Source organism: Zingiber officinale, chromosome 5A (assembly GCF_018446385.1).
Source record: "Zingiber officinale cultivar Zhangliang chromosome 5A, Zo_v1.1, whole genome shotgun sequence".
In the NCBI taxonomy this organism is placed as follows: domain Eukaryota; kingdom Viridiplantae; phylum Streptophyta; class Magnoliopsida; order Zingiberales; family Zingiberaceae; genus Zingiber; species Zingiber officinale.
In genome coordinates this window covers 75,815,423-75,841,967 of record NC_055994.1, presented here as the reverse complement: position 1 = coordinate 75,841,967, position 26,545 = coordinate 75,815,423, and the positions used below count along the sequence as shown (strand labels likewise).

The following is a 26,545-nucleotide window of genomic DNA, read 5'->3' as shown; positions in this document are numbered from 1 at the left end:
TCATTACTTGAGTAGCAATGATGCTTTCCTAGATGTCTCTCATTGTTTATGTATCTAAAATGTTAATTTGGATACATTGTCAACGTTACGGAACCTATTGGGTTACACATAAAGAACAAGTTGATTTGGAGATACGTTCATATAATGGATCATTAGATTAAATCTAATCCAAATTAGACTCATTGAGTTAGACTCAATTGGATCCAATTATTGGATTGAGTCTAATTCGAATTAGATTCATGGAGTCAATTTGGATTGATGAGATCCAATGAGTTAGATTCATTAGGTGAACTCGAATTCACTAAGGAAGAGGAAAGATCAATTTTGGATTGATCATGTAAAAGAAGATGAAAAGGCTCTTCATAGAATTTCATGACTAAAAGTCATTTATGAAGGAAGAGCAAAAGGTAAAAGAGACTTTTGGTATTCCATTAGGGGTATAAAAGGTGAATTTCGGCCAATGAAAAAGTGTGTTCATTTGGTCTTCTTTTCATCTTCCACTCTTCTTCTTTCCTCCACCGAACCACCTTGCTTGGTTGCTAGTACAACCTTAGGTGGTTTTCTTCTCCAATCCTTGAGTTCGTGAGATGGACAAGAAGCTTGTTCGTGTGGATACCGTTAGAGGCGCGACCGTGTGATCGTGTTGAGATCCTAACAGTCAGGAGATCGAGTGCATGCATCAAATGTGTAACTCCCTACATCATGTAGAAACTTAGTATATAATTTCCTTTCGCATGGATCTTCTGAAAGGAACTTGTTTTTCCGCTGCGCTTTCTACATGTTTAGAGCAACAGTTCCTTACAGATTGTCAATGCCGTCTCGAGCTGTCCAAGTCTGAGTTGACTAGGAATTTGTCGAGACGCTGGTTTGCCTAGTTATCGAGTCGGCAAGTGCTTCGAGTGATGAATTAAGGAAGCTGATGCCAAAGGCTCGAGATGAACATTGAACAAACTCAGAGCCAGAGCTCGAGTTACGTTAGGAGTGTCATTTGAGGAACGAAGACGTTGAGTTCTATAGCGAGACAGTCTCCTTAAAATAGATTCATCATCTCCAACGGTGTTAAGAGGTCACACTTGGACGTCTGTTTCCCAAAATAAAATGGTGAGACCATGACACAACCTAGCACATGTTGACGTGACGCACTGAACGTATACTTGAACTCTATCACGGATATTGACTGAATAAAAAATTGTGTGGTAGAAAAATGGGGAAAAACTGAGTTAATCAATTCATGATTAACCCTAATTAGGGAAAACCCACACTAATTAGGGAAAACCCTAATCGAAATAATTAACCTATTTCATTAATCCAATTAGGCTTAACTCAATTCATGATTCCTTCACTTCAATCCTATTCATGAGTTAATCAATTTAATCATGACCATCTTCTGAGATTAATGCACACTTAATTCATCCACATAATCAATTGGATAATAACTCTAATCCTAACAATTCACCACAACAATTCAATGATCCTAACATCGATCATGCTTCCAACTAAATCAATCAAATACCAAATAGCCATCATGAATCAACTCTAGAACTTACCCAATTCCATTGCACTAAATTGATGATTCGTTGTTGGAGGTTGTCACTGGAGCTGATGGCTAGGGCTACGTCTAGTACCCCAAACTAGAGTTGGCTGACCAGAATTCAACAGGGTTGTAGTGCGACAGCTAAGATTTGCAACCCAAATGCAGATCAGATGAATACTATAACCAACAATCATATGGGGAAAAAATAGAGATGAGGGTGCTCATCGTACCCTCTTGAGGCCGGAGAACAAGGTCTGGCGGCTGCGAGTCCAATCCAACAGAGAGATCTATGAGTCTGGCCACGGTGATCGATCACCAAGTGAAGCGACATCGAGTGGCTGCCACCGATTGGCCCTCAACGCACAACGTAATAGCTGAGCAAGGGTGGCATGATCGATGATAAAGCTATGGGAAGTGGAGAAAGAGGGACAACGACAAATTGAAATCACACCACGAAGAATGCACAGTGAGATGATCTCGTGGCTAGAGAAGGTCGAACCACTCCCAGCGTCAGCTACTCATGGATGTCCAATGATTGGCGAAGATCTAGGGCACGAATCAGGGACAAAAGAGGGACGACGACGGCTGGCCGGAGGCGGAGGAGTAACGTCGCCGGTGCTTGCGGTGATTCGACGACGTCGTGTTAACTCTTCAATCAACTCCCATTAAATTGATATATCAAACAGATTTTCTTTAAGTCCTATTAATTTCATCTTCTTGAACGTGTCATACGAATTCCGTTTTAATTTAAAAAATTTTCTAAAATTTTTTGAAAAATCCAATAAGACTATTTCTCTAATAACATTCATTATTAAATTTACCGTATATTACAATATCAATTGACACGCCAATTGAATATATGAAAACAAACTGTGCACGACTATGAAAACCTTTAATTTAAGATTTTATGGTAGGATGAGACTGACGTCCTATATGAAGTTATGGGTCCAGTTTTGAAGGATTGAAACAATAATGGTGCTGATTTATAAACATCAAGATCACTGTGCTTTGCGGGCTATAAAGATTAGCATCACTATAGTATGTTTTAATTAAACTTAAAACAAAAATAAGTTGTTTTGATCTGTGGAATGTCATTGCATAGGCATAGATGGACTGGGATGTATGAAGCTCTCTCACCTTTGGACTGGGAGGTGCACCTTTTTGCCTAATGACAATTGTTTTCTTTTCTCCCACTTTCTCACACAAACTTGACTTGGTCTTCTAAAGGGGCCGACTAGACCCGAGCTCGGTCTGATCTGACTCGAGTTTGTTTGACTTGACTAGACCCGAGCTCGGCCTGATCTGACTCGAGCTTAGGTCTTAAGCCTGAAGAACCTTCAACCATAAGCAACTAAAAATGGATCTTTTCAATTGTTTTCTTAATGTCTACTCCTCCCCATTCTAACAAAAGTCAACGTACGTAAGCACGGGTTACGGGTACGATCTTTTCAAGTGGAAACTTAAACTGACGGTGCAGATTCACACTGATTTTAATCTAACGGTCTGCTTTAACCTCGTGACATGGAACCCTTCCCGATTTACGGCCCCACCAGCAACATCCAACAACAACGTGCCGCGTAGAACAACGTTACTCTACCATCTATATAAGGGAAGCAATTAGGTTCTTCGATTTCACCTCGCATCGTTCCTCTTACTCTTCCTTTCTCACCGGAGAATCGTAGTCCAAGAAGTTGAAATCACTAGGGTAAAATTCCTCGCATTACATTCCATGCTTCTTATGTTCTATGTGAATCTCTCGTTACGAAGATTGATCTATTTTTCTCGTTCTAATCCGTTCTGCTGTTGATGTTGTGGATATCAGCTGCTTGATCTGTTTCTTGGTTGTTTTTTTTTTTCTTTGGCGTTGGATCATTGTGCTCATCAGTGGTAAAGGGGATGGGGCTTACTTTTACGAGGCTTTTTAGCCGGCTCTTTGGAAAGAGGGAGATGAGGATTTTGATGGTCGGACTGGATGCGGCTGGAAAAACCACGATCCTGTACAAGCTTAAGCTTGGAGAAGTCGTTACTACGATCCCTACCGTTGGTACAGTTCTTGACTTGCTACGTGATGCTTCAAACAAATTATTATGCAAGATTGCAATTTTGGGGGAGTAGTTAAAGGTTGGATGTTATCCTATTTCCCGATGCCTTGGTTCAGCTCCATTAGTTTGTTTGGCTTTGATTATGCTTTAAAAACAAATCGAAAGCGATAAAAAAGTCCTAAAATTTAGAAGAATATGCTAAATTCCTGTCATCTTTTCTTATAGTTTGTTGAGTATCACAAATCTGTTTTCCGTCATAAATCCATTGATTTAACACATGAAAAAGCCTTTTACAGAATCCAGGTCTACAGATAAGACTTATATTGTTCAGAGTTTTGGTCATTGGTCTGAAGAAGGTTCCTCAAATCTTATGGCTCATCTAGATAGGACTGGGGTTGATGCATCGATATCAACTCAACAGTTCCTCTAAGGATTTCTCGAGGATATTTCCAGTTGCTACAGAGATTAATCCATCCATGCCTTTGAAAATGATATGGCTACACTCTTGAGTAATTTCCATAAGTCGGCAACTAGTATCCATCTTCTAAGATAGTTTCCTTGAAACATGGGAGTTAGGTCATATCACAGATTCCTCTTAAACTTGTTTCTTACTGAATGCCACTAGAAGAAAAATATTTTTTGTTCTCTTAAGTTGTTCACACTCAAAAAGTTTCCTCCCTTTTCAGGATTCAATGTGGAGACTGTGGAATACAGGAACATTAATTTCACCGTTTGGGATGTGGGTGGCCAAAGTAAGGTAACTTGATTTAATTTTGTAACTTAGTTCAACCACATACATCGTTGAGACAATGATGATAATGTGCTCTATCAGAGGTTTTAGAAACGCTGCATGAAAGGATTAGAGTTTATTTGATAGCTGTTTTTGATTTATTTTTTTCTCTGCCTTATCAAAACAGATTAGACCGCTATGGAGGTACTACTTCCAGAATACCCAAGGACTCATTTTTGTCGTTGACAGCATCGACAGAGACCGTATTATGGATGCCAGGGATGAGCTGCACGTGATACTAAATGAGGTAGGTTCAACTCTGGTAGCTTTACTAGAAGGTAGAGTACATGATAACTTGTAGCTTGTGCTTCCATGTAAATTTGTATGCTTCTTCATGTTTGATGCTTATTCGATGCCAAAGTTACCTGCTTATCTTTTCTATCCTTTTATATATAATAATAAAAAACAAAATTTTGATGTTTTAGAAGAAATTATGTGACAAAATTGGTAAAACATAAAAATCCAAAATAAATGGCCACCTCTATGATAATTCCTGGTAGAGTGCATCATATGCTTCTTCATGTTCGATGCTTAACCAATGCCAAATTTGCCCACTTATCTATTTTGACCTTTTAAGAAGAACAAAAGTTGCAGTGACATCAAAGTTTTCGAGGAAATGGTGTATCATGATCGGTAAAACCTCAAAATACAAAATAAATGGTGGTAGTATCAGTTTCTGACTGGCTTCTGGTGTGCGTGCAGGATGTGTTACGTGATGCTTTGTTGCTTGTATTTGCAAATAAGCAAGATCTACCAAATGCAATGAATGTCGCTGAAATTACTGATAAGCTTGGTCTGCACTCTCTGAACAAGCGACACTGGTATGATGCTTCATGTTCATATTATTTCTAGAAATGCTAGATTTTTATATGTTCATGCTAAGCAAGGTTTGGTGGTCAAGACTATTTCTGGAATCAAACACCATACTACCCTCTAGCTTTTGGCAACACATTGCCATTTTGTTGCTCAATTCTGACCTTTCTTCTCTATCATTCTATTTTGCAAACCCTTTTTATTTGTTATGTTTGCAAGTATGCAACCAACTTACCTCATCCTTCATGACATTCATTCTTTTAGTTGGAGTTACTGAAGAGTGACTTAATATTCCAAATAAACAAAATTCCATCAAGCCATGTTTGCCCAACTGTTTGGGGTCAACTATCTCGATCTTATGCTTTTATTGTGTTCTATGCAAGGCTATTATATCTTTCCAACATATTCCATAACTTTGTCATTCTGATGAGGGAAGAACCAATTGCCTAAACCTTCCACTAAATACATGAGAAAAACTAGGACTATAGAATTGTCTCACTAGCTTGACACTAAAACTAACTGAAGAAAGGTAAAAAGTCTTTATTTTTTCAGTGTAATTTGAATACTGATTGACTTTTTGTTTCTTGGCAGTATCATTGCCTATATCGTTGTTAACTACTCTTTGTTCATGAAAATGGGTGTTGATTGATAGGTACATACAGAGCACATGTGCAACATCTGGTGATGGTTTGTATGAGGGGCTGGATTGGCTTTCCAGCAAACTTGCTAGCGAGGTATTTCTCCTTTTCAATATCTTTGAAGTTTCTAGTCGTTTAAAGTTATACCATTCGGTATATACTTTTTAAGAATCATCTCACCATGCCTAACTCGAAGTAATGGCCCCTAATTGACAATTGCCATGAGATGGCCTATCAGTGATGTGAAAAATTGATTGGTTCCAACTACGAGGCCCGATATAGTTGAGTTCAACTTGACTGTACAACTTTCAATTTGAGACTAAATTGAGATGATTAATGCAATAAACACATTGTTTAGCCATCAAAATCAACATGTTAGTTCTGCTACCAATTGACATGAGTGGGTTTATACAAGATGTGAGACACTAAGAGGCTTGAGTTAGTCGTAGTAAAATTTTGAAGAGAGACTAAACTGAGACAACCAATTCGAGTTGCATGTCTTGGCTATCAAAGAGCTAACTTGTTTATTCTACTTCCAAGTTTCATGAGTTGGTGGCCTATCATAGATGTGAAGCATTGCTAGGTTTAAACCATTCTGCCTGAAATTATTAAGCTCAACTTAGCTGTACTACAATTCTCATTACGAGATACTGAGGCTAAATTGACACAAACCATTTGATTGCATACACATTTCTCTGCCATCAAAACCAGCATGTTAGTTTTTACAAAGTCTATAAATGTGTCACCGTTTGATTGCAAATCATGACTTTTGTGGCTCGATATCTTTTAAGCTCAACTTAGTTGTTCAACTTTCGATGTGAGACTAAACCAGGACAACCAATATGGCACACACATTCACCGGTTCATAAAGCCAACATGTTCTTAGACATGTTTCCCTTTAGTTGCCTATGGTTCAATTCAACAAGTGATGATCTTGATGCAAAAGTAATGAAATTTGAAACCTTCTATTTTGCTTTTCCAGGTTTGAAACTTGATGCAAATGATGATCTTGATGCATAACGTTGCTGTCCACTGTAGTACAACAGACAGTTGCTCATGGTTTAAATTATTATTATTATTATTATGCTTTTGTACAGTGTAATATAAAGTGAGAGCATATAGGTGAGATCACATTGGTTTTCTACATTGTAATATTATCATTGTTTGATCGAATATACAGGTTAAATGAATAATCAAATTAGATTCTTCTAAGAATCGAAATCCATAAATATTCTTTATTATGATAAATCTACGGAATTAATGATTTTTTTATTTCCTTTTTTTAAAAATCAATAAAATTAAATATGGTATATGTATTCGAGCGTTGAATGCCAACGATGGGGCCGGTTCGCTGAGCTGGTTCGATCTGCCTGTTCCGAGTCTCCCGTTGGACCGGATGTTGGCCCGGTTTATTTACCATGGGCTTGGCGAGTCGCGACCGCTACAAATCCGTGTTCCTCGCTAACGCCCTCTGTCTCGTCCCCTTTCTTCCAATTTCCTTCCGTGGAATTTACGGTCCTAATCTCCGATCGCTTGCTCCAGGCATCCTAGCAATCCCCTCTTTGGATTCCTTCGTCTTCTACCTGCAGTTTTGCCTGATCAATTTCTTTGTTCCCCAGCAGTAGCCAGCTCGAGTTTTATCGCCCGTGCCATCGCGATCTCATGCTAGAAGAGCAACGGTGAGGTAAGAAATTGTGTTCTCGTAAAACCGGTTTTTGATTGCTCTGCGATCTCTTATCCTACCTATCATGCACGTATGTGAGGTTCAACTTCCAGGATTTCCTTGCTTTTTAATAGATTGGTTTTGGTTTCCTGTCCGGAATATATTGCGCATATGTAGCAAATCGAACGCAATGATCTGGACGAAGGCAAATCTTGCATTGACATATTGTCTTCTAGGTTTCGCATTTCTCAAAATGAGTCCTTTATTTTAACCAATGCTGGGATGACTGCAAAAAGTTTGAGAGCCCGTAGGAATTGATGTTTTGATATTCAGAAAATTTGTCGAAACTATCCAAGAAATGTTTGGGGAGTTGTGTTGGATAGGGCAGGTTTTTTCCCACATATTGTTGTAATGAATCGACAATCACTTTGTATGTTTTTTTTTACTTTACTTCTATGGGTTATCATGTAGAGGGGCGTAGATTAGATTTTAATCATATGATTAAATACTATTGTTCATATAAATGTGTTAATGTCATCTCCAAGTTGCATATTTCCAAGATGATTGATTAATATGAATTATCTATGCAGTCATTCTCACACAATTGTGTTTTCTTGATCCTACAATTTTGTTTAGGTTCTGAAAAGTTCCTCCTTATGGGACTTGGAAGTGTTTCATCCTTGCATTAAAAATGTTGTTTGTTATAATTTTTTGGACATTAACCAAAGCTCTCATGTTTGTTGACCTATTGTTTGAAATGGATCTGGAGTGGAATGAGATCCTCGTTTATATTCCCTTTCTCAAAATACATGTATTCATTAGGAGGTGAGGAGCTTCTGTCTAGAGCTTGATGAAGGTACAAAGCCCCTAGCCAATGTAGGATTAAAGTCTCCCTCTTCAAAGACTTTATGTAGGGAGTTGAAACCTCATGTCTCATCCAATGAGATTATTTTTGCACATTAACTTTAACCTCTAGGTATGTTGCTATTATTTTCACGCAAGCTGCGAAGCAAAAAAGACCATTTCTCTCTTTGTTTCTTTTAAGTGCCTTGTGGTAAGGATTACCTTGCCTCACAGAAGTGTATAGATTCCTCATCTTTAACTATTGTGAAATTTGTGTTCCTCTTATTAGCCACCTTTAGTTGAAAAAACAAAAGCATTTTTATTGTACCTATAAGTGATAATAACTGAAGAGAACATCTTTTGCATGCTAGCACAAACACATCACCTCCTCGAGGAAATGTTTATTTTTAGAGCATTTATTTTTTGGCTTCTCCCTCTCTTAAAATGTGCCTCAAGGGAAGCCCAGTGCACGAAGTTCCCACCATGCGTGGTCCTAGGGAAGAATCCATTGTACGCAACCTTACCCTGCTTTTTACAAGCGGCTGTTTCCAGGATTCGAACCCGTGACCTGTTGGTCACAAAGCAACAACTTTACCGTTGCGCCAAAGCTCTCCTTCTCATCTCAACTTTATTTTTTGGCTTCTCCCACTCTTAAAATGCACCTCAAGGGGAAGGAGGGAGTTACTTGATACACTATAATAAAGTCTCTCATCTCAAGTCAATGTGGGACTAAAATCCATCTCACTGGAATTGTTTAACTTACCTCATACTCAAAATTAGCTTTTGATTGGAAAGGTAGAATATTTCTTTTTCTTTTTTTTTCACATCTGTGAAATGGATTAAATTAGCCATAGGAACTTTACATTGTCACAGGTCCTAGACCCAAAGATTTGTGGAGCAAAGTCATTACTATAAAAGCATTAACCATAAAAACATGCTTATATCTAATTATGCCTTTACAACAGGAAATATACAGAGTATTGATAATCTTTTCACATTTTAAAATATACATATTCAAGGGTAGATATGATACACTACCATAAAGTATATAACTTTAAGATGAATTTACATCAATTGTATATCTATTTTTTAATTATTTAAGTAGGTTATGCTTGATTAGTATATTTTATAAGGGTATTCCCTTTTTAATAATGAACAAACTGCTTAATTATTTAGAAATCACAGCAAAAAAAAAGTTCAATTGGACATCATGTTGGATAATTATCATTTTGGGCAAAATATTTCATATTTTCACTCTAGTTGAATTGAAGTAAACTAAGTTTTAGTAAGATTTTACTTTAATTGTTTCCATTATAGTTAAATTGGATATTATTCAGACATGATACACTACCATAAAGTATATAACTTTAAGATGAATTTACATCAATTGTATATCTATTTTTAATTATTTAAGTAGGTTATGCTTGATTAGTATATTTTATAAGGGTATTCCCTTTTTTAATAATGAGCAAACTGCTTAATTATTAAGAAATCACAGCAAAAAAAAGTTCAATTGGACATCGTGTTGGATAATTATCATTTTGGGCAAAATATTTCATATTTTCACTCTAGTTGAATTGAAGTAAACTAAGTTTTAGTAAGATTTTACTTTAATTGTTTCCATTAGAGTTAAATTGGATATTATTCAGATAGTATGAACATTTTGAGAATGATTAAATTTTTGTGATGCATGTGAATATGTGATGTGATTAGTTAACTAGTTGAAAGTAAATATAAATAACAAGCAAATTATATCTGACCAAAGAAAATAACATTATCATTTGCAACTAGAGTTTCAAAGTAAAAAAGTATAGTAGCATTTAATATATTACCATAATTTTTCAATTATTCAATTTTCCATCTTATCTATTATTTAATGACAAAAACGATACACTAAACATAATAAAATTGGTAAGGTAATAGATTTTTTTACTTAATAAAAAAGAGGATTGACTCATTAGGAGCAAGAATTTTGGAAGCACATATAATACAAAGCATGATGAGAATATCAATAAAATAACATTTGTGAAAAATTTGTTAATACTAAAGTTTAGAAATATATTTTTTTTATTAGATAAAAAATTGGTACATAATATTTTTGAATATTATAAACGCTAAACATAGATATTACTGAAAAAAATGACTTGATAGAGATATTTTATTAAAAAGATAGTGTATTATGCTAGTAGGTACTTGAACCTTTGTTAACGTAAATACAAAAAGGAATGCAACCAGCATGACCAGATGACTAACTGCTGGGTGTAATGATAAATAAAATTTACATAAATTCCTTTGATAGATTTATTGTCACCGTTGACACCTAGAGCTCAGTTGGTGCAATTGTTCCCAGTGAGCTCTATTGGGATTTGCCATTGCACAGGGATACTTAACATTAAAAAAGCTAGGAGAAAATGGTAATTGATATTTTCTTTTCAAGTTTGTGGAAGGAACAAATACAAGGCATAACAAATATGAGAACATAGAGGAAATATGTGGATAAAAATATCAGGCTTTTGAGATACCATTATATTTGTTCCATCAATTGAAAATGCCTGAAAAATGTAGGACCAATTCACTACTCAAACTTGGAGATATGAGAATGGTAGTGATAATGCTCCATTATTGGATACAGACTTCTCTAAATATTGTTCAACCAATAGTAATCAGACAAAGATTTTATTTCTAGTAAAATCTGAAATGTGATCCCATTTCAGAGATCGTTAGCTCATCAAAGAAACAAAGTTTGTTTGTCCAATTAGATAGTCTGATTGATAAATAATTCTAAGCATGTTTGCATTTGTGGCAGTCAACATTACACATTTTATCTATGTTCACGAAGTTAAGATGATAGGTGATGGGGCTGAATGTTTGAGAAAAAATGTGATTTCCCTGTAGCTTGTTACCTGAGTGATTTGGATAGTTTATTGCTTATTTCCATTTCAATTAGAAGGGAAAATCTGACTTGTCTCAGTAATAAATCTGACACAATCCAACCTAACACTACATCGGCTTTCTTATACTAGATCTAATACTATGATACTATCCAATATGACATTGCCAAAAGCTATCTTGGAAGTGATATGTAGACAGGAAATGAATTCACAGTTATATTCCTCTTACTGCTTGACTTATCCTCCTAGCCTGCATGCATTGCCTCTATCATATGCATCCTTGTCTGTTTGACAACTCATGTTTGGCACTAATTCTTGTTCGACAATCTAGCACCTTGTTTTCAAGCATCATTCGGTGGACAGCAGCCTTGCACGAGTTGTGCATCAAGGTTGGATGATGCCAACACACTATATGAAAATGTTTGTTGTTTTCAAACGTTATGATTTATCACCTTAGGTGAATAGGACAAGTAAGCTTGATTTCTTGATTGTATTCATAAATTATTTCAATATCCTTAGTTGTAGTTTGTAAAAACTCTTACTTTCACTTGTTTGATTTTAGTTATTCGGTTATTCCAGCTATTTTAGTTCCTGAGGTCTCAATTATTTTTTACTCAATTGTGCTAAGCATGTCTTGTTCTTTATGTAGGAACTTGATGACTTAATTAGATGTGCCTAATATGATGGGGCTAGGATTTCCTCTTTGTTTTTTTAGGGAAGTTTTATTGTCATTTATCATTCTGGTGATGCTTATATAACACTTAGGTTTAATGAAAGATGACTTATGTTTGCACTTAATTGCCTTGTATAGCAGAGTAAATGAGAGCTTATTTATTTTTGTACTATGCTGTTCTTGGCACTTCACGAATATGACTTATATAATCAGAAGGATTATGAGTTTCTGATGACATGAAATTGTTTGTTAATATCTTGCAACTGTAAAAAAATTCAACAATGTATGTGTACTATTTGTAACTTTGTTGTGCAAACAAATAGTATAGAAGATAACCTTTATTGATGATAGGCAATATCTTGATTCACTAGCATATAAGGTTCAGCTCTACAGGTTGGGCATCTACTGACATTCTTAATCTCTTTTGTTTAACTCTTACATTAACAGTTGAACTAGTATTGCATTGTAAAATTTCCAATCACCCATAGGACTGCACGTTGTTTTTTTTCCAGTTTTGAGAATAATGAACTCTTGTATAAATCTTCTTGTGTCAAAGAAATGAATTTATCAAATATAAAAATTACTGGAGCAAGATAAGAGGTTCCTTTGCTGACAAAACTCGGGTTTTTCTTCCCATTTGCCTTCATTTGTTCACTAGATGTTATTTAAAACTGTAAATGTCAGTCCCAAGCTTATATGAAAAAAAGTGGAGGATTGGCTAAGCCTTGCTGATGTTGAAAGTGTCTAAATCTTATGGCATTAACACTGATGGATGGTGATAACTATATATCTTTTTAGATACAAAAAATAGCTTAGTCGTATACTTAAATTTAACATCAAATTAGTTTTTGTTGGAGGGGACTAAAATACACGAGTTGCAGCTCTACAATATTAATGCAATATTTTATTCCTTTCAACTTAATATCTGAGTGGGTTACTCTGCTATGGTTAGGTTTTCCTTCTTCAATTTCCTAAGCAGAAGGCCTTCCTTCCTCCGTTGCTGACCAAATCACACTTCTTTTCCTTTATAAAACTTAATTTTCTTTCCTCTCTAACCTTTTTCTCCAATGTATAGCCTTTTCTCCTAATTGGTTTCCCCTTTTGCTTGTGGTGCTCCTCTCTCCTATAAAAGCACAATATTAGCAACACAAATTGCTAGTGTCCTTGCAATGCCAAAGCATCAGAGTCCTCGATAGCATCATTCTTCCCTCCACTGCAACATCTCCTCTAGATGATGGACATAGAGCTAGTTATGGTGTTGGATCATCATCATCCTTTCTGGTCTTTGATATCACTTTCTTCACTGGGATAAAGCATCTTCTTTCTTTCCATGTTCTGACATAGCTTTCCTCCCATACACCATTTGTCTAGCCTCTTCTCCACTTGCCAATGGAATTTGAAGGACTTCTAAGATCTATGGAATCCATTTGGAACCCCCAAGTATCCTTCCAAGTGGTCTCCTCATTCTTGTGCTTCAAGAGGACCTTGCGTTTTTTGTTGTTGCAGTTTTGAGAAGTGATCAAGCCATCTAATCACTTCCATCCACCTGGGAAATGAGCTTGTGTAGAGGAACATGGATTTGTTATATGGCAGTGGCAACACTGACCTTAGTGGGGTTCATCTCTTGCCCACTGGAAGCAAATCCTTAACAAGTCCTGCTAGGCCTGGTCCAAATAGGACCTAATTAAAAGTATATTAGATTTTAACATCTACTCCAGAGAAAGAGGATGTTATATCTCTTGTTCATCATCCTCTTTCTCTGGAGTAGATGTTAAAATTTTAATCAATCTCTCTAACATCCTCAACTCTCACTGTAATATCAGTTTTTACTTTAGTTCTCGTATTTTAACTCCTCATTTGAAGAGCAATTGTAATCTATCCTCAAAAAACTTTAGGATCCTATGCTGTCTTTAGTCTGAGAAGCAGCCAAAGAAGATTATCTTGTCTTTTAAAAATTGTCACCAACTTCACATTTCAAAGTTCTTGTCTCTTAACAACCATAAGTCCAGTGGACAACTCTTGAAAGATGAATCCAAGACCTTGTGTTTTCATTATGTTGCACTATTTTTGTGTTTATTTTTTTTATTAATGTATATTTTTTTCTAGTGAAATATTTTCTAGTTATGTAATTACAGGAGTGTCAAATGACCTAGATTCTATGTCTAAGTTTCAAATAGAATAAGTTATGTTGGACGGCTAAAAGTGCATGAGTTGTAATTCTATACAATAATAATGTAATAGTTTATCCTTCTCAACTTTATCTCATATAGTGAGCATTTAATAAGTTACATTTATCTTCTTATAAATATCTTTCTCTTTATATCTTCCAGAAGTTGAAGACTAATGTTTGTGGAATAATTGTTGTCTACTTTCTGTCAAGCCTTTTTTTTTTTTTTTGATGAATGAGATCAACTATGTAAACATGGTGGCATGACCTCATGCCACCATGTTTACATAGTTGATCTCATTCATCAAAAAAAAAAAATGTTTACATAGTTGAGCTTGATAGCAAGCAGTTTTTTTTTTCTGAAATGATTTTACATGTAAATGTTAATAATTTAAGTAAAACACATTAGTCATCGCCTGTATTGCTTGTTTGCTTCATCTAGCTTTAAGAAATTGATAATGAATTTTTGGCATTATTGAACAGTTTCATAACAATTTTTTTATTTGCTTTCGCTTGGAATTGAGAATCATTTTCTATCAAATCAGGTTCCCAGATGGATGGTGAATCCCAGGAATTCTACCTTGAGTCGCCATTGTCTGGAGACCATTCGCCCCAAAACCAAAGTTTATTTCCTCATTCGAGCCCAACAGGAGTACGATGCTTATTATGCCGAAGAAGTTTTTCTTTGGAAGCCGAAGTGAATGATGGTTTTGAAGCAATCCACATTTGTAGAGAGTGTAAAATCATGATCCTTGATGATAATCAGACAAATTTGAGCATGAGAGATATTCGTCGATTAAGGCGACACAGCAGAGACAGGTTTAGGAGCTTGGAGTCAATGGAGGATTCATTCTCTCGCAGATTTTCACAACTGATTAATTTGGCCAACCGTCATGATGAAACACAAGTTGGAGGCAGCAATACTCCTGCTACTCGGCGACGTGGAAGCTATTATGCAGCTCGAAGTAGGTCCAGGAGACAACAGGTTGTATTATCTGATAATGACAGTGATGTTCTTGATCAATCAGACTCCATATTTGGAGAATCTGACTCAAACTTAAGTTTTGGCGGTTATGGTGGAGACTCGGATGCCTCTGTGGATCGGCATAGTTTATTTGACAGAGATTTGTTTTTGCAACTCGAGAATGGAAGCTCCGGGTCAAGTGACACAGACATTGACCCAATGCATGCAGGACTAGATCAGTGGAACTCTGATGACCAAGAGGATGAAGAACGATATTGGGAAGAGGCTATTTGGGAAGAACACAGATCTGTCTACCCACACCAGCAATTCCAGGATGCTACTAACATCAGTCCCAATGGCGATGGCAGAGTAGCTCGAGATGATGCCTGGTTTCACTTCAGGGTAGGCGAAGCACAAGCACGGTATGGTGATAATGACTTTGAAGAATCAGGATTTCAACCAGCGTATGTGGGGAACCCGGAGGACTATGTCGATGCAAGAGGGTTTGAGGAACTACTCGAGCAGCTAGCGGCGGCTGACAACTCAAGAAGAGGTGCACCTCCTGCAGCAGCTTCCTCAGTGAGGGATCTTCCATCGGTAGTCATTTCGGACGACCACGAGAGGCATGGTACTCAGATCTGTGCGGTTTGCAAGGATCCATTGGCCGTTGATACAGAAGCAAAGCAGCTTCCCTGCAATCACCTGTACCATTCTTTCTGTATCGTGCCATGGTTAAAGTTGAGGAACTCGTGCCCAGTTTGCCGGCATGAACTTCCAACCGATGATCCAGAGTACGAAGAGACGAAAAGGAACTACAACATTACTGCAAGACATGAACCTCAGCCACCCAACACAGATGCAGAAATCTATTATGCATTTACTGAGCTGGAGACCGAGGAAGCTCCCGACTTCAATGGCACAAGCACTGAGCCAGGTAGAGTGGAGCACCCACAGGAGCTGAATCAACCAAGAGGCGAAGGTAACAGAATCCGATGGCTGTTTCTAGCTGCCGCTCCAATTGTTAGTATTGTTGGGATCGCTTTGGCTTTCTGGTTAAAAAAACCTACTGGTGAGGTGAGAATCCAGCACAATACTAGGGAACAGCTTCCTCAGAGGTCTCAGAGCACCGTCACATCTCCGGCCACCAGAAACAGGAGGTGGTGGTATTTCTTTTAATTCCAGTCTTGTCTTCTTCCTCTTGCTCAAGTTTGTGGGTTTTTTTTTCTCCTTTCCTCGTTGTAACAACAGTTTAATGATATAAGTTTCAGATTTTATCATAGTGAACCGTGTGTAAATGAATACCATTTGGAACAATGAGATTCAGTGCTCCTGAATTTCTTATGATTTGTTTGCTGTTGTCTCTGATTCAGAATTTTGACGTGCTAGAAAATTCTTTTTATTCTTTTATTTCCTTTTGAAAAAAATCATTTTTATACCTTGTTTCCTGGAAATGATTTGATCCTCTACTGTAGAAAAGACGTGCTGTGTGCTATTTTTTTTAAGTTTTTGAGATGGCTACATATGTGATTTATCTACGAAGTTCCACGTTTTAGAATTCATCTAATTGATATAATAATTTAAGTTTGTATCACAAGTTTTTGTTCATTTGCAAGGATAAATTTATATGAATTATATAGGAAATAATAGAATCTTGCCAAAAATAAAAAAGAAAAAAGAAAGTTATTGAAATTTGAAATAGATGTTTGTATATTTGATTGTTAACATATTCCATAATAAAAACGAAACATTACCTTCATTGCATCTTTTACCTCAAATGCATCATAATGTCTCGTCATCATAAAAAATAAATAATACATAGGAATTCGACATATCGATGAACAAATACTCAAAACTTAAGATGAGACATGTATATCTATACGTGGAGAAATGGGCATCCATCATTGAAGACTTTGTATGGCCTAGAGAACGTTTAACAATAACAAAACAAATAGAGATGGAATAGGAAACAAGATGGACAAAAAAAAACAATGCTATAGAGCGAAACATCAAGCTTCCAGCCTGTTGATCGAACCATATTGTACATTAATGAAGAAAACAAAAGAATGAGAACTCAGATCAATTACCCTGGGCTTATCGCACCAACCGACATATCTTTGTTGGTGTTAGAAATGTGAGTAGTTGAAATCCAAGGAGTCAGTCTCCAGAAATGTATGTTTTGTTATCGTAGTAACTCTTTTCACTGGCTTCCTTCATTTCATTTCGTTTCTGTACACGCGATACAAAGAAGATGATTTAGTGACCCAAACAGTGGCAACTTGAACCAAAATTTAATAGTTGCTATCTATGGGCTGATTCTTTTAAGGCTAAGCTGTATTATCTTCTACCGTCTACCAAAAAAACAGATTTCCCCTTTATTTTTCTAACTTCTTAATGCAGTTAATAAGATCTTCAAATCTGTAAGCATGAAAAGACAAGTCTCCACTAATTGTGTTTCTACATCAATGTTTCATAGTGATACCAATCTCTCAAGCGCAAGGAATATACCAGTGGCCAGCAATTGCATGGAACCTTGTATATGCACAATATTCAATCCAGCAATCAAAGGTTAACCCGATATGAAAAGATGGTCCGATATAGTTATACGCTGTAAATCATCTTACTATTTACTAACAAACATCAAAAAGCGGGCGACATCAGCAAAGTGTTAGCAATAAGAACTACCTATTGAATAAATCACCTACAGTTTCAATTTACAACAGTAGCACCTAACTGGTCAATTTTGTTCATGAATAATGTGGCAAGGCCAACTATATATTTTAGCACTCCAGCACGGCAGGAATAAGCAACATATATGATTAAAACAAAACTTGGCTTGACATGAGCAACAATGCAGAAGTACCTGATAAGCTTCATGATTTGAAACAATCCTCCTTATAATTGTGCTTGTTGTGATATCTAAAGGACTTGTTAACTGCTTATAAATTCCCATAGCCATTGGAATGGCATATGGATCCGTCTCTTCCTGCAAAATTAGCAGACAATAGTATGAATAGTCAGTTAGTCACAATATTACGGTGCTACGTAAAATAAAATAAAAAATCAGTAAAGTACCTTTCGGAAATTCATATTTTCAGCAATTGTACCATGAACGACCAAAGAAATGTTGAAGGTAGTAATCTGGAGATAAATATTAAAATTTTCATGTTAACATCAGAGGCAATAAGAAGAAGTGTTATCTTAGGTGAAGAAAAGCAGTTGAGAATCATAAAATAGCCGAAAAGCAATAAGAAGTGTCATGTTATGTAACGAAAACCAGTTGAGAATCATAAAACAGCCTTTACATAAGTCTCATATCATCTTCGGAGTTTTGAGATGTAGCAATGACTGGTCTCAAAAGAAACCTCAACAAACATTGAGTTACAATCAGATTCTGGATCAAAGCAGAAGATCGCTTATATTTTGGATAGATCAAGCCAAGATTAGGATGTTTTGATGATTGGCGCTAGTCCAAGCTACATCCAATTAGTGTCAAAACCATGAAAATCATTCACATTATTGATAACTTTAAGCAACCAGAATCCAACATTCATTAATAAAGGAATTTCACTTCACAGTTTTTTAAAGTGATCATAAATCAGTTGTTTTCTTCTACTAAAGATTGCAGGATAGAAACTGACATCAGTGTAAAAACTAACCATATCTTTTGAAACTTCCCAAGGAGCGCCAATAATCACTTCATCTACATAACGACAAGCCAAGACACTCAAGCTTCTCTCATGAAGATTCATAATTGGACGATGGGCACCTTGTATAGCACTTTAACATACTACTAGTCAGTATTTGTAAAATCTATAAACAATCTAGCAGCATCATAGATATATTGAATTGTAATTTTAATAAATGACAAATAACAGATAAGACAGAAGCTTCAGTAGTTTGAGAAACCTGATGGTTTCATCTGTATGAATTCCTACAAGTAGAAAATCTCCAAGTTCTCTTGCAAGTCGGAGTATCTGTAAGCAAAATTAAAACTAGTCATCATTAGCAAAGGCCATGACAAAATCAAAAACACTATTTCAAAATAGAAAAATTGTCTATGAATCATCCAAAAATTTCTAATAGTATCATGGAGAAAAAAAAACATGTGACAGAAAACTTCATAATATTCTAGGTGGCTGTCTAGCTTTGGAACAATAGTAATTTGTTTACAACACATTGTTTTTCCGAGGATATGTGTAGCAGGCTTTCATATTAAAATCCAGAGTGCAAGTTAAACACTATGTCAAATGGTTAACATTGCAGGCACAAGATGTGGTAGAGCAGGCTACTCGAACTAGAGTGTGAATCACCTAGGAATAGAATTTCACTCATTAATGTTCAGGACATTCAGGTGTTGCAATGCATGCTAAACCTTCTCAAGTGTTGTCTCTGGAGGATATGGGATATGTACCTGAAGGTTTCTATTATTAGGTGGCGCAATGGACCTCTCTAGGATTGGCACCCATCACAGAGGAACAGACAGTAGGAATTGCTGCAGAATGGTCCAACTCCAATGCCTAAGGCAATCAGTTAAAGGGAAGATTTTGACGGCAGTAAAGTGTGTAGCCCAAATGCATACTTTTGTTCCGCAAGGAGTATTTATACCATAAAAGATAGTCATTTTATTGTCATATCCTAAATACTAGTAAGGTATATTGACACATTTGATTTCTTAAGACCATATTGTAAGTCTCAAGAAGTAATTAGATCTGACAGGCTATGACTGGCACATAATCATCAGACCTGAAAGAAAGGGTCAACTTTCCAGAGTACAGAATCCGGACTAGTTGAGCTATCATGTCTCCTTTAAGCATATAAACAATGACTACTAGCCACTAGGGACTCCCATCCCATCTATAAGTTTATCATGTCATAAAATGCTATATTAATTACATAGTATCACTGACTATTTTTTTATGCTAGTTGCTTACTAGTTAAACATCCTAATAGCATACTTAGACTAATTAATCAAATAACTAGAAAAATTGTAATTCATTCATAAAATTGAGAAAATTGTGAGTCTAACTCACTTTCATGTTCCCAACTATCCCTACTGCTGCAACATCTTCTTGGCATTATATTCATTACCAGTAGGTGTTCACTTTGTCATCAGATCTCGGAGAAATAAGGTCCACTTTTCCAGAGTTCGGAGTTCAGACTAGTTGAGCTATCATGGCTCCTTTTAGCAGCATTAGCATATAAACAATAACTACGAGGGACGCCAATCCCATCAATAAATTTATCGTGACATAAATGTTATATTACTTGCATAGTTATCAGTGGCAAATTATTTTTTTATGCTACTTTCTTATTAGTTAAACGTCCTAATACCATAGACCAATTAATCAAATAACTAGAAGAACACATGTAATTTTGTCACTAGAAGAACATATGTAATTCATTCATAAAAATTGAGAATATTGTTAGTCTATTTCACTTCCTGTTCCCAACCATCCCTGCTGATGCAAAATCTTTTTGAACCTTCGCAATGATTTATTATCCTTTAACAGCAGGTTTTCATTAAGCTAACCCAGTAATCAAGGTTAGACTCAAAGAGTATTTGGCCATTTCGAGCTGGCAAGAACTATAGACGCGCGCCCACAAAAAAAAAATTAAAAAATGGGATAGTGAGAAATGTTTACAACGCAATATACCTTAACTTCAGAAATTCTAAGTCAAAGCACAATTTTACATATAAACTAATAAAGTCTAGTAAGACTAAAAAGTATGGAGGAAAAAAAGAGGCTCATTCTAGCAATCGATTCCGAATGGCCGTGTCAGAAGGGGGTGATTATATTTGAAGTGTCATGAATGAGGAATGAATATTACAAAATTCCAAATGAAACAAGGATGAATAAAGCAAACTGTCATATATGCTCATTTGCAATAAACTTTTGGTATGTTTTTACAACTAATGTTCATTGTTGATGTGCCTAAGGAGGAGAAAAAAAAGCAGTGATGTACCTCCACATGTCCTGCATGGAACAAATCAAATGCGCCGTCTATGTAAACTATGCGAGCATCAGGACCTGGACCCTTTATAAGAATGCCAAATGTCAGGTTAGTATAGAATGCTTGTTTAAAGAAGATCTCAATGGTGACATAACAAAATTCCAGTGAAGGAAGAAAAAACAAGAGTAAAAGAAGTTAAATTTTTCTGCACAACTGGTAAAAAGGTATGACAAGAGTAAAAGAAGTTAAATTTTTCTGCACAACTGGTAAAAAGGTATGGACCAGTGTGCAGTTCTCTTGTTGGACAAGATTGCCATGAAATGATTACAAAAATTGCAACAAATTTCAAATTTAGGTGCCACTTTTAGCTTTCTGAAATAAAACAAAACCAAGAAAATGAATTTTCTAAAGGAAATTTTCATAAAGAAAAATTTAGATTGCGTTTAAGATGATTAATTATGTAGTCTAACTAGAAAAGTTATGGTGGGAATACCTTGCCATTTGAAAATTGTACTATTCGACGAGATGTAGGCAAGAAATGTGATATCCGAGTTGGAGTCCTAAAACCCAAATCATCAAGCTTCTGGTTGTGCCCACGGCTGAACTGCCTTTGCAAAGAAGAAGGACTATGTCTGCCACCAAGTGATCTCTCCCTCACACAAAGAAGCATGCGGCCTATTAATTATATATGGGATCATTGAAACAAGCTTTGAAAGTATGAAAAGAAACGTAAGCTACTATATAAACTAGCTAAAGATGATAAGATGTAGACTAAAGAAAAACTATGTCATCGTATTAAAGTTTAATCCTTTTGACGAATTTTTCATGATTCAATAATGCATATTTATTAATGTCCTTGATGCGGCTTGGTTATTTTACATATAGTATGCTTGAAGTATAATTAGTAAAAAGTCTGTAAGTCAAATATTGTTAGCCAGTGGTGAATCATGCATATATTGTAACAAACTCAACACACGTCGAGGCATTGTCTGCTTCAATCAATACCCCATACTATTGACCTCACAAATTTTGTCACGAGTGGAATTTGATTTCAAGGTAAGAAGCTTCCCAATTAACCATTCATCCTTAAAATGCTCCACACCAAGCATAGTAACCATGGAATTTTTATGGAAAACTAAGCCAATTTCATCAAAACGCACTTTGTTGTTTAATCCATTTAAGGCATTTTACAAACATAGCTCATACTTTCCCCACTTCAATGTGTGTCTCAATTCATTCCTTGCCCTAGCATCCTAAAAGCCTGCCAAAAGCCACACCCTGCCCTCATCAGACAAGGTTGAAACACATTATAAACCAGTAGCATCATTTATAAATAGGGACAGAACTCCCCTAAAGTGACCCGGTTGCTATACATAAGCAGTATGCTTTTAGTACAATTATAAAAAAGTAAAGGAAGTAAAATGTAGCCAGTCAGTCAAATGGATAATACAAGAAAACTAGAAGACTGGATCACCCACATTATAGACCATCCTATGGCAAACAGTAGAATTGAGTAAATTAGGGAAAGTATGCAATTTTATAATTTGACTATGAGGATTTTGTGACATGCAAATGTTAGATCAAAGAATTGATAATCAAGAGTCTAGTAAATTTTGAACTAGGAAGGTTAGAGTGAAGATGGTACCAAATAGAAAAACCAAATAAATAAGGAGTTCTATCTTCCATGCAAATACCAAATATGATACATCCCAAGATACAAACAAATTCGTCCAATTCTTTTATGCTAGCTGACAGAAAAAAACAGAGTTGTCTATATACAGATATGATTAAAAGCAGGAGCAGAATGACTACCAACAATGTCTGTGCTTGACACTCCTTCAGTTCTTTTGATTTGCTTATAGCGACCAGCCTTTTTGGCCAGGGCATATGCATCCCTGCCATCTGGAAGTACACAAGGATCATCCCCATGGATAACATAATCTATGTCATATTTAGTGAATAGCTTGTTCATAAATTCTTCAGTGATAGCATAAGGAGCATCTGGAATGACCTCATCAACCCACTTCACTGCACCTACCATTAACATCCTACCATAAAGAATATATATAGAATCACATATAGAAGAATATACAAATCTCTGATTAATGGTAGTTCTAGAATTTGTCCAAAGTAAACAGCCTTGAACATTCTTGACTTGTGAGATAGAAACAAACAAATCTATCTTATAATAAACTATAAAAGCTAAGCTTCTATTTGAAACAGATAAACTAAACCCTTTCCACTGGACGTGTTGAAATGGAAAGGCTGGAAACATGGGGGGAAACATGGGTGGAACATAGTTTATGATGATAGAAACAAAAACCAGTAGTATCTAAAGTAGTGTAATTATCCACAAAGCAGGAAATGCATATTTGAAAAGACAATTAAGCAAGGATTTTGGCATTTTCATACCAGACTAGTAGATGATATTGCATAATTCATCAGCCCAACAAAGTACGGCGACAGATAGTTTATAAGATATAGCATAGTTCATTAGCCCAACAAAATATAAGAACGCAGCAACAACCAGAACAACAAGTCATGTATTCAAGGAAATCTCACGCTAACATATCTAAAAATGTACAAACTAAGAAGACCATGTAAACCACTATGGAATTTTGAATGCTACAAGTAAACAGCAAACGAAAAAAATGCGACAACAAAAAACAAAGAGGGAGAATTATCAAATTGCAGAAAACACTGATGAGTGGAGGGATGGGGAAATGCTTCAATTTAATTGTAAAGACAAAATAAACATACGAATTAAATGCATTAACCAAGCTGGGGTTGCACATTGCCACTAATGGAAAGAACGTCTATGATGAAAAATGATAGTATAGGAACGAAGAACACTATCGAAATTTTTTCAGCACGAAACGCAAGAAATATTAAAACATTAATCATCAGAAAACAAAAAAAAAAAAAATAGTTCGATCTATATACCTATCCCTGAGGGAAGTGACAGGAGGCCCCTTGTTAACCTTGATCTCTTCGTCGCTGATGACCCCAACCACGAGTTGGTCCCCAAGCATCCGCGCTTGCCGAAGCGCGTTGCAGTGCCCGTAATGCATCATGTCGAAGCACCCGTCCATGTAAACCCGGACAGGCTTCTTCCTCCGCCGCCGCATCCGAGAAAGGGAAAACGGAGGAAGGAGGCGGATCGAGAGGAGGGAAAGGGACCCGGCAAAGAGGAGGCCGCCGAGGAGGAACGCAGCAACGAAGCCGGAGGCGACGAGAAAGTCGGTGGAACAGTCGTGGAATTCCATGGAGGAGGAGACGAGACGTTGGATCCGATCTCTCTCTCTCTCTCTCTGTCTGGTTTCTAGGGTTCAAAAGGAGGCGGTCGACCACTCGCCCTCGGAGAGAGGGACGGGAGGCGGAGGCGGAGGCGGTGCGCAGGAAGTGGGGCGGAGGAAAAAGAGAGGACGGTGAAGCCTCGATGATGGATCGGTTAGCAGCCGTCGGATTCGGTCGGCTCCGTTTGATATGGGAATGTCCTAGCTAGCGGATAATCTACCTTGTCGATTTTAACGGGGGAGGGGAATTTTAAACCGAACGCAAACCGCCGCCGGACCCGACCCGACCCGACCCGATATGGTCTGAGTCATACCCTCTAACTATCCGCTCGAGTAAACAACCTGGAAGATTACAATACATGGCAATGTTTTCATTTACATCCCTGTTGATTGACAATTAACGGATTGGTCCAACATTAACTGCCGCACGACGCGTAAATCTTCGCTGGCACTCGACGACGAGAACAATAGTCGTTTGCTTCAATTGGAATCCATTCCCGATTCGCCTTCCTTCGCCCCTAATCCGCGTGCGCTCCAATCGGATTATAAAGCTGCAATCTTGTGGGATTTGGAGATCATTTCTGGATCGACTGCAGCATCTCTTTGAATCAATGGAAAAAGAGTTCGATTCCCTCGAGGTATAGATGATCCCTTTTTCTATAATCATCTTCTGCTACTAAAACTATGATTTCGATCTGCGTATCGGCTTTTGATTGTGATTTGGATAGGAATGTTTTCTTCTCGCAGTAAATAATTGGACTTTAGGGTTTGTTTTTTTTTATAGCAAACGATCGCTTTAAGGCGTGCTTTCTCGGAGATCTAAATGAAAAGTACCTTTTTCTCTAATATATGTTCGTCTGTGATCTGTTTTGGGTTTTTATTGTGTCTCCTGTTCGACATTGGTTTTGGGGGTTTCTGCTAAAGCCCTAATTTTTCAGGCAAATGGGTCACCATCACCACCACCACCACCATGACGGAATCAACCCATATGAGAATCCCTTCTTGTTCTGCTGCTGCTGCCCATGCTTGCTTGTGAGTTCCGTACTTAGAGGAATTGGAAGCTGCATCTTCGTGTCATGTTACCCCATCTTACGGTGCCTTGGCTTGGAGCGCGACCACCATCACCCCCATCACCATCACTGTTGATATATCTTGTGGCTTCTAAATGTTGGATGAACGTGGCCTGTTGCTAAAGTTTCTCAATTGTCGTGATCTCTTAAAGCAAAAAAAAAAAAAAACATGGATGAACATGGCCCCGTTGTTGAAGTTTCTCAGTTGAAAAATAGGAAATTTCTTGCATGTTGATTATTGTGAGTAAATATCTACCAGAAAATATGTAGCACTTTGTATGAGATATTGGTTTCCATTCTTAACAATACAATGTTGTGTTCTTGATGTTTTCTCACAGTTAGGATGAATATATACAATCTACTATTTGGCTCTAATGACTTGTTCCTCTCATCTTATAGGCACATTAGTGGGATAAATATTTGATTGTTGTTGTTGTTGTTGTCGGCGGCTATTAACTGGTATGATCTGCTGTGCTTTGAGAAAAAAAAAAGGGGGAAATTGATTAGGTATTGAGTATTCAGAGTATATATGTTTGAAGAAAATGTGGTACTTCTTTGTATGAGATGATCGTTTCCATGCTTAACAATACTGTGATATTCTTGATATTCTCTTTCGGTTAGGATGAGTTCAATCTCTATGACCTTGAGATGTTGGATGAACTTGACCTGTGCTGAAGTTTTTTTGGTACTTCTTTATCGAACGATTAGTTTCCATTATTAAAGTGATGTTCTTAATGTTTTCTTTCATTTAGGGGGTGCTTAGTTTGGGTAAGAGAATGGGAATAGAATAGGAATGATTGCAAATATTAATAAAATGAGAATGATTCCTATACCCCGCATATTACTCAGTAATGGTCTCTTCTTATATTTAGAGGAATGAATCCGTGGGTCTCATCATCATTTCCCCAAATCAAGCATCAAGTTTCATTTCATTCTCATTCCAAACCCCCCAAACAAACAGTCCCTTAGGCTGAATATATACAATCTCTATCTGTTAATGTGTGGTCATAGTGTGGAATTCCTTTGTGTAGCTTTTAGATGATGGATAAACTTGATCTGTTGCTAAAATTTCAGTCATGCTTTGAGAAAAAAAAAAAAAAGAAGAAGAAAAGATAATTTCTTAGGTGTTAAATAATTTCTTAGGCATATCATTATCCTTTGTATGAGTTGATGACTGCTTTCGAGTTTTCACTGCATGAAGGTTGTGTT

General features: G+C 36.6%; 3 protein-coding genes and 1 long non-coding RNA gene across 5 annotated transcripts; 3 read left to right on the top strand and 1 right to left on the bottom strand.

Moving 5' to 3' along the window:
- The first annotated feature begins 3,168 nt into the window (after positions 1-3,168).
- On the top strand, positions 3,169-7,015 carry LOC121980620 (ADP-ribosylation factor 1-like). The gene is made up of 7 exons (XM_042532726.1): positions 3,169-3,239; positions 3,420-3,578; positions 4,263-4,333; positions 4,494-4,613; positions 5,069-5,187; positions 5,832-5,913; positions 6,800-7,015. The coding sequence occupies exons 2-7, from the start codon at positions 3,431-3,433 to the stop codon at positions 6,803-6,805; spliced, it is 546 nt and encodes a 181-aa protein (XP_042388660.1). The 5' UTR covers positions 3,169-3,239; positions 3,420-3,430; the 3' UTR covers positions 6,806-7,015.
- Positions 7,016-7,273: 258 nt separating this feature from the next.
- On the top strand, positions 7,274-16,359 carry LOC121980619. 2 transcript variants are annotated; one of them, XM_042532724.1, is made up of 3 exons: positions 7,274-7,359; positions 7,440-7,501; positions 14,600-16,359. In XM_042532724.1, exon 3 carries the CDS (start codon positions 14,608-14,610, stop codon positions 16,192-16,194), a length of 1,587 nt encoding a protein of 528 aa, XP_042388658.1. In that variant the 5' UTR covers positions 7,274-7,359; positions 7,440-7,501; positions 14,600-14,607; the 3' UTR covers positions 16,195-16,359. The 2 variants fall into 2 exon arrangements, with proteins under 2 accessions (XP_042388658.1, XP_042388659.1); XM_042532725.1 differs by having other exon boundaries at positions 7,280-7,496.
- Positions 16,360-16,898: 539 nt separating this feature from the next.
- LOC121980617 (ethanolamine-phosphate cytidylyltransferase-like) lies at positions 16,899-24,455 on the bottom strand. Its single transcript, XM_042532723.1, has 9 exons — positions 23,914-24,455; positions 22,783-23,018; positions 21,464-21,645; positions 20,983-21,054; positions 18,925-18,992; positions 18,675-18,795; positions 18,091-18,156; positions 17,879-18,001; positions 16,899-17,244 (listed from the first exon to the last, which is right to left on the bottom strand). Exons 1-9 carry the CDS (start codon positions 24,234-24,236, stop codon positions 17,173-17,175), a joined length of 1,263 nt encoding a protein of 420 aa, XP_042388657.1. The 5' UTR covers positions 24,237-24,455; the 3' UTR covers positions 16,899-17,172.
- Positions 24,456-24,476: 21 nt separating this feature from the next.
- LOC121980618 lies at positions 24,477-25,661 on the top strand. The gene is made up of 2 exons (XR_006111629.1): positions 24,477-24,904; positions 25,205-25,661. It is a non-coding gene; the product is annotated as an uncharacterized LOC121980618 (long non-coding RNA).
- Positions 25,662-26,545: the final 884 nt, after the last annotated feature.

Excerpts from the sequence above, each read along its gene's own strand:
- LOC121980620 (XM_042532726.1), top strand. The coding sequence starts at position 3,431 with ATGGGGCTTACTTTTACGAGGCTTTTTAGCCGGCTCTTTGGAAAGAGG. Across the intron at positions 4,614-5,068 it reads TGCACGTGATACTAAATGAG|GATGTGTTACGTGATGCTTT; the intron begins GTAGGTTCAACT and ends GTGTGCGTGCAG. Across the intron at positions 5,188-5,831 it reads TCTCTGAACAAGCGACACTG|GTACATACAGAGCACATGTG; the intron begins GTATGATGCTTC and ends GTTGATTGATAG.
- LOC121980617 (XM_042532723.1), bottom strand. The coding sequence starts at position 24,236 with ATGGAATTCCACGACTGTTCCACCGACTTTCTCGTCGCCTCCGGCTTC. Across the intron at positions 23,019-23,913 it reads GTCACTTCCCTCAGGGATAG|GATGTTAATGGTAGGTGCAG; the intron begins GTATATAGATCG and ends TCTTTATGGTAG. Across the intron at positions 21,646-22,782 it reads GTCAAGCACAGACATTGTTG|GCCGCATGCTTCTTTGTGTG; the intron begins GTAGTCATTCTG and ends TATAATTAATAG.
- LOC121980619 (XM_042532724.1), top strand. The coding sequence starts at position 14,608 with ATGGATGGTGAATCCCAGGAATTCTACCTTGAGTCGCCATTGTCTGGA.